The sequence below is a fragment of the Salvelinus alpinus genome, chromosome 39, assembly GCF_045679555.1.
Source record: "Salvelinus alpinus chromosome 39, SLU_Salpinus.1, whole genome shotgun sequence".
In the NCBI taxonomy this organism is placed as follows: domain Eukaryota; kingdom Metazoa; phylum Chordata; class Actinopteri; order Salmoniformes; family Salmonidae; genus Salvelinus; species Salvelinus alpinus.
Genome location: NC_092124.1, coordinates 710,059 through 727,382, shown reverse-complemented (window position 1 = coordinate 727,382; position 17,324 = coordinate 710,059). Strand labels below are relative to the sequence as shown.

General features: G+C 42.5%; 1 protein-coding gene across 3 annotated transcripts in view; it reads right to left on the bottom strand.

Annotated features, from left to right (window-relative positions):
* Positions 1–474: 474 nt before the first annotated feature.
* Positions 475–17,324, bottom strand: part of LOC139566639 (guanylate cyclase soluble subunit beta-1) — a 63,100-nt gene continuing 46,250 nt past the window's right edge. Inside the window, exons 11-13 of one of the 3 annotated variants that reach the window (XM_071387883.1) lie at positions 16,427–16,567; positions 3,773–3,927; positions 475–3,544 (exon numbers count right to left, since the gene is read on the bottom strand). In XM_071387883.1, coding sequence (XP_071243984.1) covers positions 3,412–3,544; positions 3,773–3,927; positions 16,427–16,567 — 429 coding nt within the window. In that variant the 3' untranslated portion in view covers positions 475–3,411. Of the gene's footprint in view, positions 3,545–3,772; positions 3,928–16,426; positions 16,568–17,324 lie in introns of those variants that run through there. The other 2 variants (XR_011673129.1, XR_011673130.1) reach the window with 2 other exon arrangements.

Genomic DNA, 17,324 nt, shown 5'->3' with positions numbered 1-17,324 from the left:
GTAGGACACATGGTGCTAAACATTTCTTTCCTTTGTGTACTCTGTTATTTCAACAGAACACAAATTAAAGCTATGGAGCCTTGCCAAGGCTCTGATCTGTTAGTTAGTATCAACAGTTCTACAACTGGCCACTTGAGAGCGCAATAACCAAGAATGACTTCCTCTGCTTCTGCAAGGTTGACTATTTCAGTTGCAAACAGTGACTTTGTTCAAAATGCGTGAACTGTTTTCTAATTCCTCTGCTCAGTTGGTACAGTAGTGTATGTACAGTAGAATTACCTCTTGCCTCACTTATTCCTTGACAGTCCACCCCTATTCAAATATTTGATACATTTCTCCCAATTATTGTCCCAACTATCTAGCCTGGTGGAAGCAGCCCGATCTCGGCTGGTTCCACAAGGCTACCCAACAAACCCCATTACATGCCAGCGTGGAAATAAGGAATAAAAACGAACAAAAAAACAATACCACAGCTCTGGTAGCCTCTTTTTATTCAACAAAAATCATAAATGAAACAATAGTCTGCTCCTGCACAATAGCATCCACGTTGTGAGGCACTTGCACATTAACAAGGTTTTTTGGGTGAGTGTAGTTCAAAATAAATGTTACACTTACAGAACAACATATTGACAGTGTTAGGGAAGCTACTCTGAAAATATAGTTTACCAAGCTACCAATTACTTCACACTGGAAGAAGTTAAGCTACACTAAATCTACCCTTGAGAAAAATCTAGTTTACTTAACTAGGCAAGTCAGATAAGAACACATTCTTATTTACAATGATGGCCTAGGAACAGTGGGTTAACTACCTTGTTCAAACAAGGCAAACCCTAACCTGGGCCAATTGTGCGCCGCCCTATGGGACTCCCAATCACGGCCAGTTGTGATACAGCCTGGAATCAAACCAAGGTCTGTAATGACGCCTCTAGCACTGAGATGCAGTGCCTTAGACCGCTGCGTCACTCGGGACCCGGAGTCACTTTGAAAAAATCGTGAAAATTACGATACGTAAATCTGAAATGTCATAGACTACAAATTCCAAGAACAGATCACATTGGGGTCATATGTTAACAGAATATGTAATTTAGCCTATTAAACACAAAAACTGTTTCAAGTGAGAATTAGGCAGGTCTGAGGCCGAAAAAGAAAGGAAATGATTGCCTACCTCACCCATATTTTATTTTATTTTTGCAAAAAGAGTAGTGTTTAGTTCCAGCAGTTAGCTACACCACTACATGGCAAAGAAAGTAATTAACTACTGAAAACGCTACCTAGATTTGAATTTAGTTCAACTACCACCAAGCTACTGCAAAATGTAGTTAAATTACTAGTTGAACTATATGTAGTTCACTACTACACAACACTGCATATTGGTGTTAAAATGTATTTGGATGGTTAAGTGAAATATTTAATGTGTTTAATACATAATACCAAAAGTTCAGTGTGTCCTACAGAATATGGAATTCACAGATTTTGATTTGGCCTATACATTTTGGCCTATACATGTATATTACACCACAAATTAAAATAACAAATACAATCAGTGCACAGATACATCAGTGAATAAATACATAGAATACAGAATACTTTGAGTGTAAAATACTACTTCAAATGCTGGAATGGATAGAGAAAAAAAATACATGACATTGTATTTCAATACGTGCCCGTACCTACAGTATATCCATAAAATACGTTCTTCATCTGTGTCATATCATACTAAATTAAACCTATAAATGTACCTTATTTGTCACTTGAAACAAACATACAGTTGAGGTCGGAAGTTTACATACACTTAAGCCAAATACATTTAAACTCAGTTTTTCACAATTCCTGACATTTAATCCTAGTAAAAATTCCGTTTTAGGTCAGTTAGGATCACCAATTTATGTTAAGAATGTGAAATGTCAGAATAATAACAGAGAATGATTTATTTCAGCTTTTATTTCTTTCATCACATTCCCAGTGGGTCAGAAGTTTACATATACTCAATTTGTATTTGGTAGCATTGCCTTTAAATTGTTTAACTTGGGTCAAACGTTTCAGGTAGCCTTCCACAAGCTTCCCACAATAAGTTGGGTGAATGTTGGCCCATTCCTCCTGAGAGCTGGTGTAACTGAGTCAGGTCTGTAGGCCTCCTTGCTCGCACACGCTTTTTCAGTTCTGCCCACAAATTTTCTACAGGATTGAGGTCAGGGCTTTGTGATGGCCACTCCAATACCTTGACTTTGTTGTCCTTAAGCCATTTTGCCACAACTTTGAAAGATTGCTTGGGGTCATTGTCCATTTGTAAGACCCATTTGCAACCAAGCTTTAACTTCCTGACCGATGTCTTGAGATGTTGCTTCAATATATCCACATAATTTTCCTACCTCATGATGCCATCTAGTTTGTGAAGTGCACCAGTCCCTCCTGCAGCAAAGCACCCCCACAACATGATGCTGCCACCCCCGCGCTTCACAGTTGGGATGGTGTTCGTCGGCTTGCAAGCCACCCCCCTTTTTCCTCCAAACATAACGATGGTCATGCGTCTCCTTCCTGAGCGGTATGACGGCTGCGTGGTCTCATGGTGTTTATACTTGCGTACTATTGTTTGTACAGGCATTTGGAAATTGCTCCCAAGGATGAACCAGATTTGTGGATGTCTAAAAAAAAATTCTGAGGTCTTGGCTGATTTCTTTTGATTTCCCCATGATGTCAAGCAAAGAGGCACTGAGTTTGAAGGTAGGCCTTGAAATACATCCACAGGTACACCTCCAATTGACTGAAATTATGTAATTTAGCCTATCAGAAGCTTCTAAAGCCATTACATAATTTTCTGGAATTTTCCAAGCTGTTTAAAGGCACAGTCAACTTAGTGTATTGTATGTAAACTTCTGACCCACTGGAATTGTGATACAGTGAATTATAAGTGAAATAATCTGTCTGTAAACAATTGTTGGAAAAATTCCTTGTGTCATGCACAAAGTAGATGTCCTAACCGACTTGCCAAAACTATAGTTTGTTAACAAGAAATGTGTGGAGTGGTTAAAAAACGAGTTAATGATTTCAACCTAAGAGTGTATGTAAACTTCCAACTTCAACTGTACATACCAACAATAAGAATAACTGTTGGTGAAGGAGAGAACAAGGTATATTTCTAGATGGTAAAATTGTTATGTCTTCAGATAGAGCAGCTTCTTGAAACTGACAAGTGACCCAGTGAGCAAAACTGGTCAGGCGTACGTCATGGTCTGGTTTTATGCTGATTGTAAAACGTTTTTTTATCATCTCTTTTCGCGACCAGAAAAGGACATCTTCTCTTGGTTATAATTTGGTTATCTGACATCTCTTCAACCCATAAAACCAAATTAGAACCCCAAAATCACACCTTTATGCATTTTGCCCACTGGGGAAAGGAGAATGCTTTTATGATCAAACTATGCTTTCAGTACTTTTGCGAGACAGAAAGTACACATTCATGGGCTCCTTCTTGCCTTTCATGGTGATGGGTCCTCGGTGCTCCAAATGAAACTGGGGGTCAGCATTCTCTGCTGACTGCAAACACCTGAAATCAAAATGTATTTCCCACATTTTCACAGAATTCAACAATATGTTGTTCCCAAAGGCTGCTTCAAAAGAAGGTGTTTTTTTCCCCTTTAGCCCAACCCCCAAGACAGACACATACAGGTGTCAGCAACAGTAATATAACATGCCATGCACAATCTTACAAAGGATGGATCAGCACTTCACAGCAATGTCTCATTCATCTAAATAAAGCCGTTATTATCCTTACCTGTAAGTATATTCTGAAATGTTGATTTTTCCCTTCTCTCCTGTGGTTTCTGTACGGCTGGTGAGGTTGACAGTATTTCCAAACAGGCAGTAGCGGGGCATCCTTTGACCTATGACCCCAGTTACCACCTCTCCTGTGTGGATCCCAATGGTTATCTAGGGAAAGAAGAGGATGCTCAAGAAAACCGGGTTTCCCATACAGAGCCACGGTCGAGTAAGTAACACTATGTGCAGGACAACAATTACTGTCCCTATGAGTAGGGCAGACGTATCACATATCTCAGCTGAAATGACTGATCTCAGTGAGACTGAGGTTGAAGAAGATAATTCCTCGGCTCCCAAGGACAAAGACGGAGTGAATGAAACATTGGAGTTGGTACCTGGTGAGCCAGAGTCTGCAACAGTGACCTCTCATTCAACGAAAAATAAGGAAAAATGCTAAAAAATTAAGCTGGGAAAGTAGCTACTGAGACCAGTGACAATCATGACCCAATAGAAAATTAAGGTTAATAAGGGACCCCGAAGGCAGTGCAACTCTTTGGGGAATACAATAGAAGGAGGCCAAACATCAATGCTGGCCTTCATTCAAACAATCCGGAATCAACATACACCCAAGCGGCCCAGGGTGCCAAGCTCCCCATCAGAGTCTTGAGTTAGGTCACCTGCAGAAAAAAAGGCTGATATGGAGGATATAATTCTGGAAGAAGTGGAAAAAAGTCCCCCTAATTAGCCATCCAGACCGAAATCATTGATGAAGGATTGAAATAACTTATATTTGAGCAACCTATATTATCTGGTTCAGAGAAGGACACTCTGTGTATGTGAGCATAACTTCTGTCGCTAACATGGCTTTTTTTTATAGAAAACATTGTACTATGAAACTTTTTCAAACCGTTAATCGGGCTAAAATGCTCTGGGACCCTCGTTCCAAGCCTAGAGGAATATTGGGAGGTCATCTGGTTAGTCGTGGCATTATTTCTAAGAGTGAACAGGTAGAACATGTATTGAACGACTCTAATCTAGATTTTGTTCTGTTTCTCTGAGACATGGCTGAAGAAATATTCTCCTATTTCTGCCTTTAATGTCCCTGGACATTTCATATTCAGGAGGGACAGGGGAGAGGGCAGACAGGGTGGATTGCTTATGTACATGAAAGATAACTTGAAATGCAATCGTATCATATGGAAACATGCCAATGACATTGATTGTATGGGGCTGAATGTCTTCCTCTGAATGTCTCTCACATTCTATTGGATTATATCGACCATCAACATCTGATATCTCGTTTTAAGACCATCTAAATGCCATGCTTAAAGAATGTGATGATAAGAAGGAGATTATCTTCATGGGCGATTTCAATATAAACTGGGGAAACAAAACTTGCAGGAAAAAAACTCAGATCAGATTATTTCAACCTGACTCAAAGAACTGGCTCAGGGAACTGACTCAAAGATGTTCAACCAAGGTAACGGTAACAGTTTTCACTCCCATAGATAATAATAAACCAATATTCAGAATTCCTGAAATATCAGCGTCAGCAGTTGACAGTATTATTAGCTTCTTCAGGAGCTCTAGAACAAAATATTGGTCTAGACAATGTATTCCTGAAGAGACAAAAATATTCTCTGATTGCCCCTATTGTACATCTAGTTAATCTGTCCATCAAATATGGGTTCTTCCCCAATGCTTGGAAGTCTGCTGCAGTGATATCTGTTTTAAAATCTGGTGACCCAACACTGGTAGAATATTACAGACCTATAAGCATTCTTCCAGTGCTATCAAAAGTAGCTGAAAGATGGGTGGCTGATCATCTGACTGATCACCTCATTCAGGGCAACGCCATACATCAAATGCAATTTGGTTTCAGAACTAACCATTCTACCGAAACAGCCAATTGCTATTTTCTGGAGTGCATTAAATCTAAACTGGACATAGGTGGTGAAGTCTGCGCAGTCTTTTTGGATCTTAAAAAGGCCTTTGATACTGTGAATCATGAGGTCCTCCTATCCAAACTATCCTCCCTTAATGTGTCCACTGAAGTCATTAGTTGGATGCATTCCCATCTGACAAACAGAAGTCAAAGGGTTCGTTTGGGGGACACTTAGTCGGACTCTCTTTACTATAACATTGGTGTCCCACAAAGGTCAATATTAGGCCCCCTTCTGTTTACCATCTATATAAATGATCTCCCACTTTCTTGCCCACAAGTTAACATACAGATGTATGCAGACAATACAGTTCTGTATGTACACTCCAAAAATAAACAATTGGTTGTTAACAAGTTAACTGAAGCTATGGTACATGTTTCTAAATGGATGACTAATTCTTGCCTCCATTTAAATATCGACAAGACTGTTTGTATGTACCTCTAAGAAATCCATTGATTCTTCCCAATGAGCTGTTCTTGTTAATGGGGAGACTTCATTCTGCACGCATAGAAGCAGCTAAAAACAACGCTACGGTGCAGGTCTTTCAGTGCAGTTATTTCTTGTCACGCTTCAGCCTCGGAAAAAAATAGTTTTTTCACAACAAACATTTTCAATATATTCATTCAAGAAAAGTCACACCTTGGGAGTTTTATTGAAGACTTAGTTGTTAGCTATCTGTCTAGTTTTGCATGGGAACGCAACTCAAGGGCAGAATAGTGAAAAAACATCACGGCGGGCTCAAGCACAAGAATAACTACACAGCGGTGGTTATGTTTCTACCAACAAAGCCTCTGATCCTAGGGAAGACCAGCAGTCTACGATACAACAACCAGAGCCAAGTGTTCGACAGAGAGAGATGGGGGAGCCTCTTCAGCACATTGGGACCAAGTCTCAGTCTACAAGATCAAAGTCATCAAAACAGTCAAGCAAATCCTTAGCGGCGAGTTCTGCAGCCATCAAAGCACGCGCCAAGGCGAACGCAAGTCTCCTATGCTGAGAAGGAAGCTTCTGTGATGAAACAAAAGGCGGAAATAGAGGCCAGCTTGTTGAAGCAAAAAGCTGACCGAGGCAAGTTTATATGTTCTCCAAGTTGAGAGAACAGCTGCTGCTGCATTGGCTGAAGCTGCAGCCTTTGAAGAAGCTGTAGGATCAGAACGCAGAGAGCTTCGCAAAGAACTAGACACAGGAACACAGCCCTTAAGTCCAGTCCAACGTAGATGTGAGTGTGTGCAACAACATGCTAAGCCCTACTTTGCTGAACTTCTATTTGAAGTGGAGACACAAGAGCTTAGTGTTAACCCAGCTACATGCCATAATCCAGAAAGTAGCAAACAACAGAGCATGAGCAGAGACTCTCCGTTCAAAAGAAATGAACAGCAGCATGGTGGAAAACAAGCCCACATCCAGTCACACACACAAAGCTTCCCTGAGTCACAAGTGGCACCAGACCTCATCAAGTACCTCCTACGCCGTGAGATGGTGAGTTCCAGACTCCTGAAGTTTGATGATCGCCCTGAAAATTATTGGGCATGGAAAGCATCCTTTCTCAATGCGACCAGAGACTTGAATTTATCAGCCAGGGAAGAGTTAGATCTAATTACCAAGTGGCTAAGGGCAGAGTCATCTGAGCAAGCAAAGAGAATTAGAACTGTCCATATTTTCAACCCAACAGCAGGGCTTAACATGGTCTGGCAACGACTAGAAGAGTGCTATGGTACACCCAAAGTGATCGAGAATGCACTGCTGAAGAAAATGTATGATTTTCCAAAACTGGCTAACAAAGACAATCACAAACTAAGAGAGCTAGGTGACATTCTTCTTGAACTGGAGTGTGGTAAAGTAGAAGGGTACCTTCCAGGCCTCGCTTATCTGGACACAACTCGGGGGGGTAAACCCTATAGTAGAGAAACTGGAGGCACGAAGCCTCCAGTGATGATCCATGGCACGAATCCTCCAGTGATGATCCATGGCACGAATCCTCCAGTGACGATCCATGGCACGAATCCTCCAGTGACGATCCATGGCAGGAAGCATCCAGTGGTGATCCATGGCACGAAACCTCCAGTGGTGATCCATGGCACGAAGCCTCCAGTGGTGATCCATGGCACTAAGCCTCCAGTGGTGATCCATGGCACTAAGCCTCCAGTGGTGATCCATGGCACTAAGCCTCCAGTGGTGATCCATGGCACTAAGCCTCCAGTGATGATCCATGGCACTAAGCCTTCAGTGATGATCCATGGCACGATGCTTCCAGTGATGATTCATGGCACGAAGCCTCCAGTGATGGTCCATGGCCCGGAGCCTGCAATAAGGATCCATGGCACGAAGCCTCCAGTATTGATCCGCGGTCCAGAGCCTGCAGCGACGGTCTCCAGTCCGGAGTCTCCAGCGACGGACCCCAGTCCGGAGCCGCCAGCGAGGGTCCCCAGTCCGGGGCCTGCAGCGAGGGTTCCCAGTCCGGGGCCTGCAACGAGGGTCCCCAGTCCAGAGGCACCACCAAAGTGGGGAGAGCCAGAGGTCGAGCGGGGTCTGCGTCCCGCACCGGAGCCGCCACCAAAGTAGATGCCCACCCGGACCCTCCCCTATAGAGTCAGGTTTTGCGGCCTGAGTCCGCACCTTTGGGGGGGTGGGGGGGGGGGGGGTGGTACTGTCACGCTCAGGCCATAGAGAGGCTTTTATTCTCTATTTTGGTTAGGCCAGGGTGTGACTAGGGTGGGCATTCTAGTTTCTTTATTTCTATGTTTTCTGTTTCTATGTTTTGGCCGGGTATGGTTCTCAACCAGGGACAGCTGTCTATCGTTGTTTCTGATTGGGAATCATACTTAGGCAGCCTGTTTTCCACCTTAGTTGTGGGTAGTTGACTTTGTTAGTGGCCTGTATAGCCCTAGTAAGCTTCACGTTTGTTTTTGTTGTTTCTTGTTTTTGTTGGCGCCATTCAAAATAAAAATAAATGTACGCTTACCACGCTGCACCTTGGTCCGGTCATTTCCCTGACGACGTTCGTGACAGTAGGTGTCCTGGAGAGCAGGTAGTTTGCCCCCGGTGATGTGTTGTGCAGACCTCACTACGCTCTGGAGAGCCTTAGGGTTGTGGGCGGAGCAGTTGCCGTACCAGGCGGTGATACAGCCCAACAAGATGCTCTCGATTGTGCATCTGTAAAAGTGTGTGAGTGTTTTTGGTGACAAGCCGAATTTCTTCAGCCTCCTGAGGTTGAAGAGGCACCGCTGCGCCTTCTCCACCACGCTGTCTGTGTGGGTGGATAATTTCCGTTTGTCCGTGATGTGTATGCCGAGGACTTTCCACCTTCTCCACTACTGTCCCGTCGATGTGGTCCACGATCATCTCCTTTGTTTTGTTGACGTTGAGTGTGAGGTTATTTTCCTGACACCACAATCCGAGGGCCCTCACCTCCTCCCTGTAGGCCATCTCGTCGTTGTTGGTAATCAAGCCTACCACTGTAGTGTCGTCTGCAAACTTGATGATTCAGTTGGAGGCGTGCATGGCCACGCAGTCATGGGTGAACAGGGAGTACAGGAGAGGGCTGAGAATGCACCCTTGTGGGGCCCCAGTGTTGATGATCAGCGGGGTGGAGATGTTGTTTCCTACCCTCACCAGCTGGGGACGGCCCGTCAGGAAGTCCAGGACCCAGTTGCACAGGGCGGGGTCGAGACCCAGGGTCTCGAGCTTAATGACGAGTTTAGAGGGTTCTACACAGACAGTAAGATAGTTCTCGGTTACATCCACAATGTCACCAAAAGATTCTATGTGTATGTTGCCAATAGGGTAACTCGCATCAGGAAGTCTACCCATCCAGATCAGTGGTGTTATGTAAACACTGACAGCAATCCAGCAGACCATGCAAACAGGCCCATACTTGCTGCGCTCTTAAAGCACACCAGTTGGTTCTCAGGTCCACCTTTCCCGACCCAAACAAACTCAAGTGAGCCTGAGAAAATAAATGTTGACCTTGGAGCCTCACGCAGACGCAGAGATTTGACCAGACGTCACTGTCTTCGCCACTAAGGTTTCTGGAGCTCAACTCGGCTCTCATCGCTTTGAGAGGTTCTCAAGCTGGAAAGCTCTCGATCGAGCCACAGCACGACTCATTCATGTTGCCAGATCCTTCCAAGAAGGTGCGGACAACACCAGATGCAGAGGCTGGCAGGACTGTAATAAACCATGCAGTACAAGTGAGTTGTCACAAGCCAAAACAGAAATGATTCACTGTGTGCAACATGAAGCCTTCAAAGAGGAATTCAAATGCCTTGAAAATGGAAAAGAGTTCCCAAAACAAAGTACTGACAAAAAGGTTAGGAAAGTAGAACTAAACATTGTCAAGCAAGGAGCTGCTAAGGTGTTTCTGAGACCAATCTCAGAGATTGTTGTTTTTCTTTCTGAAGCGTCCTAGAGACAAAAGATAAGAATAAAAAGGACATTATTTGTTTCTTAATACACGTTTTATTTCATAGTGGCAGAATTTCATTATACCAGGCGGGGAGTGTGCTGCCATCCTGTTAGAAGGTAACAGATTATTTTATTACAGTGGTAAAGTTGGATTTTCATTGTGTTCCATGGTGTTTATCGCCCCCTAGTGGAGATTTCTGATACTTAGACTGTACGGAAACAGGAAGTAGATTATTCGTTCTGCACGCATAGGAGCAGCTAAAAACAACGCTACGGTGCAGGTCTTTCAGTGCAGTTACTTCTTGTCATGCTTCAGCCTGGGAAAATATTTATTTTTTCACAACATAACTGTTTTCAATATATTCATTCAAGAAAAGTCACGCCTTGGGAGTTTTATTGAAGACTTAGTTGTTAGCTATCTGTCTAGTTTTGCATGGGAACGCAATTCAAGGGCAGAATAACGGTTAAATTTGGATTATTAAATTTGGAGGCCGCCAAACTATATATGCATGCTATGATCTTCTCACATCTGAGATATTGCCTCACATGCTGGTCACAAGCAGGAGCTACAATTCTGAAGCCAATTGAATCACTCTACAAACAAACACTTATGATTTTTGATAACAAACCAAACAGTTACCACCATTGTCATATCATTTACAAACATAATTTCTTTAGTCTGGATAGCTTTAAGCAGTATGTAGATGCAAGCCTTGTCTTTAAGATCCTGCATGGTCTTGCCCCTCCACCCCTACGCCGACATATCATGCTCAAGGAAAGCACCTCCAGAATAACAAGGGCAGTAACTAGATTGCGTTGTCCCTTTTCGACACAGTAAAATCGGCCTTCTCTGTTAGAGCTACAATATACTGGACTGCAAAGCCCATGGACTTGAGAAGCTGCACTGATTATTGTACTTTTACATTTGAATTGAAAACATGGCTAAAATCTATCCAAACCTGTACACGAGTTATCTGATGTTCCTCATATGTACGACGACAATTGATGATAGTATTGTTGTCGTTAGAATTATATATTATAGGATGTAATGTATTTGTATTTTGTGTTTTAGTGAGTATTTAGTGTGGTTGGGCAATTGTCCTTAGCTGCCTTGGGACTACGGGTACAAATTAGCTTTTGGCTAACCCCGGCACATTTACATGGATGTTGCATTATTGTAATATTGAGATTGTCCCCTGCAAATAAATAGCATATGTACATGCCTCCCCACTGGAGACTGGGGTTTGAGCTCCATTTCAACCCTACCTGCCTGTGTCCTAGCATCTGTCTAATAAAGCATGAAACATACTAAAAGGTAGAGCGGGGTTCCCATAATACTGGCACATGCTGAACAGTGTACATCAATCTGTTGACTTCATCAAGCTGTTTGGACTGTTCAGTGGCTGACCACCTGCCGTGTAATAACCCAGTATGCATCAGATAATTCACACAACATTCCTACCATCATAACTTCCATATAGCTAACCATTTTGGAGCCGACTGTCTATAGTAAATGTACCGTTTACAAACGAGGCCGAAACACCCACCATGACATTTACATCTTTGTAACCAAATGTTAAGCCAACGTTAAACAATAGACAGGGTTGATGATGTGATCCACAAAGACATGGATAAACACCAGAGACAAGATGACTAGTCCTTGGTCATGGAATGTTTAACAATGTATCTGCTGCAGTGTTGTTCTTTTTAACATCTCTGCCATGTGTCTAAATGTGATCAGGTTGAAACAACTGTGAACATGTTTTTGCCACATTAGTTCGGAGGTGTTACAAGGTCAAGCTTTCCCAGGATCTTTATAGTTCTCTACAGCTCTATGGGACTCAGGGCCAGACTACCACATCTGGGGCCTCGGGGCACCTACTTCAAGTGGGCAGATGTTTTTTTGAGGGAGGGAGGAGCTAAGGTCCTGCAAATCTACACACTTGCTATGATGCAGAGAAAAATGTGCAGTTGTATAGCTAATGTCATTCTACACATTTTGCTACGAGGCTGAGGAAATTCTACAGTTTTAAAATGTAATTTCCTGCAATTCCAGGCATTTTGCCATGGCTAATGACGTGTTCATATGCTATCTGGGGGGGCCCGACTTCCAGGGGGCCCCCAACCGACATGTTCATATGCTATCTGGGGAGGTGTGGCCTGACCTCCAGGGGCCCTCAACTGATGTGTTCAAATGCTATCTGCCCTGATGGGACTGTGCCCATAGAATTAGGAATTGAGCGTGCCAGTCAAATTGCCATGGTCTGAGTATGTTAGTATATTTATATGACTGTGCCAGCCCCTTCCACCCCTTATTGCACGAGGATCCATTTCATTTGACAAATAAGTCTTTACACTGTTTAAAAGTGGCACTGGCTCTGTGTGCCTATGCAGATGAGCTCATGAAAAGAGAGAACATGATAAATAAAGACTGTTATAACTGTCTACAGTGAATATTCTAGCCACTGCGAATTGTTTCTTTTTTGGGGAAATTGCTACAGGCGAGCAGTGTTTTGCAATATGCAGTCATTTTTGGACTCTCAATTCATGTCCCTCTATTCATGTCCCTTATGACCCTCTATTCATGTCCCTTATGGGTTCAGGACCTTCGGTGCTCGAACAGTGAGAACAGAACACTTGCTGAACACTAAATGTTTAGGATAAAGTGCAACGGGGACCTATTTTTAACCGGGGGCAGCGAAATGATTGAAGGTTGTTTCTACTGCCAAACTGGGATCCTCTCCACCCCATGCCATGTGTCTGATAAACAATGTTTTGTTAGCCAGATATGATTTTCCAATGCCAAGTCTCCAAGAGTCACTGATACAATAACAAACTCAATCTGTCAGTTAAACAAAAAGTCTGCTGTTTAACATCAAAATTACAACTCTTACGTGGACGGACGGTGGCTTTTTTGAAGAAGAGTTGAAGAAGACAAATACTTGATGCTTAAAAATACAAGGGGGTAAAACAAATCATTCACTAATTTCTGAGATGGGACAATAAAATACAGATTATTAAATAAGAGACAATATATCTCAATATCCTTATAATGTGTTTAATGTAATATGATACATATTTCGTGAATGAAATATGATTATATTCCCTGGGTTTATAATTTGTGATATCAAGTATCTTGCATCATATCCTTACCATTTACTTATCTCACTTTCTCATTAACAGGACTAACAAAACCAAACATAGACATGCATCTACAAACGTGCACATTTCCACATTACAACTGTAGCGCTGACAACCGTAGCTTGTTTCGGCCCGCTCTATTGGTTGCTTCACGCACTCTCGTGCTAGCCTACCTAGTTAGTGAGTCAGTTGAATGAGAAAGCAAACAGAAAACTGAAGAGAGAAACACCAGATAAACAGGTTATTTTAAACATTATCATCACGGTGTGCGAGTTATAAAGCATAGGATATGAAACACCAAGTTAAGCAGAGTGTAATGATATAATTGTTATTTTTTTATTATGTTTTGATAGTTTAATAAATGTAGTTTATAAATGTAGTTTAATAAATGTATAAAAGACCATTAGCATAAACGCTAACGTCAGCTACAGTTAGGGCCAGTCAAGACAGCCTGTCGTAGTCATTTTTATTTATTTATTTTTATTTAACTAGGAAAGTCAGTTAAGAACAAATTCTTATTTACAATGACGGCCTAGGAACAGTGGGTTAACTGCCTTGTTCAGGGGCAGAACGACAGATTTTTACCTTGTCAGCTGAGGGATTCGCTCTAGAAACCTTTCGGTTACTGGCCCAACGCTCTAACCACTAGGCTACCTGCCGTCATGGCGACAATGAATGTTCACACAGAGTGTAAACAAAGGGAAACATTGTAACTTGCTGTTGTTAGGAATATGTGGAGAATTAAATGAAAATGTATTTATAAGATGATAATTAATACCATTTTAGAAATATTTTTTGGTACAGTATGTTGGCTACTTAGAAATGCACAAGAGTAGCCTAGTCAGTTGAATGAGAGAGAGTCAACAGGGAGGAGGTAAGGGCCCTCGGAGTGTGGTGTCAGGAAAATAAACTCACACTCAACGTCAACAAAACAAAGGAGATGATCATGGACCACATCGACGGGACAGAAGGTGGAAAGTTCCTCGGCATACACATCACAGACAAACTGAAATGATCCACCCACACAGACAGCGTGGTGAAGAAGGCGCAATAGCGCCTCTTCAACCTCAGGAGGCTGAAGAAATTCGGCTTGCCACCAAAAACACTCAAACTTTTACAGATGCACAATCGAGAGCATCCAGGGTCTCGAGCTTAATGACGAGTTTGGAGGGTACTATGGTGTTAATTGCTGAGCTGTAGTCAATGAACAGCATTCTTACATAGGTATTCCTCTTGTCCAGATGGGTTAGGGCAGTGTGATTGCGATTGCGTCGTCTGTGGACCAATTGGGGCTGTAAGCAAATTGGAGTGGGTCTAGGGTGTCAGGTAGGGTGGAGGTGATATGGTCTTTGACTAGTCTCTCAAAGCACTTCATGATGAAGGAAGTGAGTGCTACGGGGCGATAGTCATTTAGCTCAGTTACCTTAGCTTTCTTGGGAACAGGAACAATGGTGGCCATCTTGAAGCATGTGGGAACAGCAGACTGGGATAAGGATTGATTGAATATGTCCGTTAAACACACCAGCCAGCTGGTCTGCGCATGCTCTGAGGACGCGGCTAGGGATGCCGTCTGGGCCGGCAGCCTTGCGAGGGTTAACACGTTTAAATGTTTTACTCACGTTGGCCGCAGGTTTTGGTAGCGGACCGTGTCGGTGGCACTGTATTGTCCTCAAAGCGAGCAAAGAAGTTGTTTAGTCTGTCTGGGAGCAAGACATCATGGTCCGCGACTAGCTGGTTTTCTTTTTGTAGGCCGTGATTGACTGTAGACCCTGCCACATACCTCTTGTGTCTGAGCCGTTGAATTGCTACTCTAATTTGTCTCTATATTGACGCTTAGCTTGTTTGATTGCCTTTTGGAGGGAATAGCTACACTGTTTGTATTCGGTCATGTTTGTCATGTTTGTATTCGGTCAACTTGAAGGCACTGGAGCAGTTTTGCCTTGAAGAATGGGCAAAAATCCCAGTGGCTAGATGTGCCAAGCTTATAGAGACATACCCCAAGAGACTTGCAGCTGTAATTGCTGCAAAAGGTGGCTCTACAAAGTATTAACTTTGGGGGGGTGAATAGTTATGCACGGTCAAGTGTTTTTTTGTTGTTGTCTTATGTCTTGTTTGTTTCACAATAAAAATATTTTGCATCTTCAAAATGGTAGGTATGTTGTGTAAATCAAATGATACAAACCCTCCATAAAATCAATTTTAATTCCAGGTTGTAAGGCAACAAAATAGGAAAAATGCCAAATGTGCTATTTCTGTTTTTAATTTGCAAAAATTGCTAAAAACCTGTTTTTGCTTTGTCTTTATGGGGTATTGTGTGTAGATTGATGAGGGGGAAAACGATTTAATCAATTTTAGAATAAGGCTGTAACTTAATAAATGTGGAAAAAGTCAAGGGGTCTGAATACTTTCTGAAGGCACTGTATACTTTGAAATAACTGTAATTTTTCTGGCACCCAAATTGATTTTAACAAACAAATTGGTCCCAAAAAAACTGTGTGGCCCTCAGTTGAATTTCGAAATGCCCCCCTTGAGCCAAACTTATTGCCCACCCCTCGTCTAGGGACTAGGGGTTGTTTTTAGACAAGGCTGATGAAATGGTTCAGCCAGCACCAGCATTTCACGTTTGCTGCCTTTCTCAATTCGCCAGCAGCATACCACCCTGCATACCACTGCTGGCTTGCTTCTGAAGCTAAGCAGGGTTGGTCCTGGTCAGTCCCTGGATGGGAGACCAGGTGCTGCTGGAAGTGGTGTTGGAGGGCCAGTAGGAGGCACTCTTTCCTCTGGTCTAAACAAAGATCACAATGCCCCAGGGCAGTGATTGGGGACACTGCTCTGTGTAGGGTGCCGTCTTTCGGATGGGACGTTAAACGGGTGTCCTGACTCTCTGAGGTCATTAAAGATCCCATGGCACTTATCGTAAGAGTAGGGGTGTTAACCCTGGTGTCCTGGCTAAATTCCCAATCTGGCCCTCAACCATCACGGTCACCTAATAATCCCCAGTTTACAATTGGCTCATTCATCCCCCTCCTCTCCCCTGTAACTATTCCCCAGGTCGTTGCTGCAAATGAGAACGTGTTCTCAGTCAACTTACCTGGTAAAATAACGGTAAAATAAAATAAAAAATAAATAAAAATTTGATTCTGGTAAAAATGTTGGAAAAAGGAAACATATCCCATCCTCACCTGTACTGGCTCTTCATCCACTTTGACCTGTCCAGCAATCTCCATCATGTCCAGGGCCAGGTGGCAGATAGACTGAGCATGGTGGGTACATGGTTCTGGCAGCCCACTGACCGTCATGTACTTATCACCCACTGTCTCCACCTATAGAAAGAGAGACATTTTGGTTGCTAGGCAGAACGTTATATCAGAAAATGCTGTATGACTTAAGTGTTTTTTTAAAGGGATGTGAGGTCTAGAAAACTAATTTTTAACACTTTATATCACTCACTGTTTCCATCTATAGGTAGAGAGAGCTATTTTGGTTACTATGCAGATCTTGATATCACACAATATTATTTCCCCTTAATTTAAATCCTTATGATGAAAAGGATCTTTGGCTTTCAATGGTTCATCAAACTATAGAGGGCCACTTGGGGCCACAAACCATAAAATAAATCTCTAACCAATCCATTGAGGTATACAGGTAACTGCTAAAATAAAGGAAACACTTGAGTAAATGAGTGATACATAGTATATTGAAAGTAAGTACTTCCACACAAGTGTGGTTCCTGACTTAATTAAGCAATTAAAACATCCCATCATGCTTAGGGTCATGAATAAAATGCCTAGTTGCCCATTATTTTTGTCTACCATGGCTAGAATAATAAATCTCAGTGACTTTGAAAGAGAGATCTCAAAGGAGCATAGGGGGTTAAAGGGTGTGTGTTATATATATACACACACACACACACAGTACCAGTCGAGTTTGGATACACCTACTCATTCAAGGGTTTTAATTTATACTATTTTCTACATTATAGAATAATAGTGAAGACATCAAAACTATGATTTAAATTTTAACAAGGAAGTCAGTTAACAAATTCTTATTTACAATGACGGCCTACCGGGAAACAGTGGG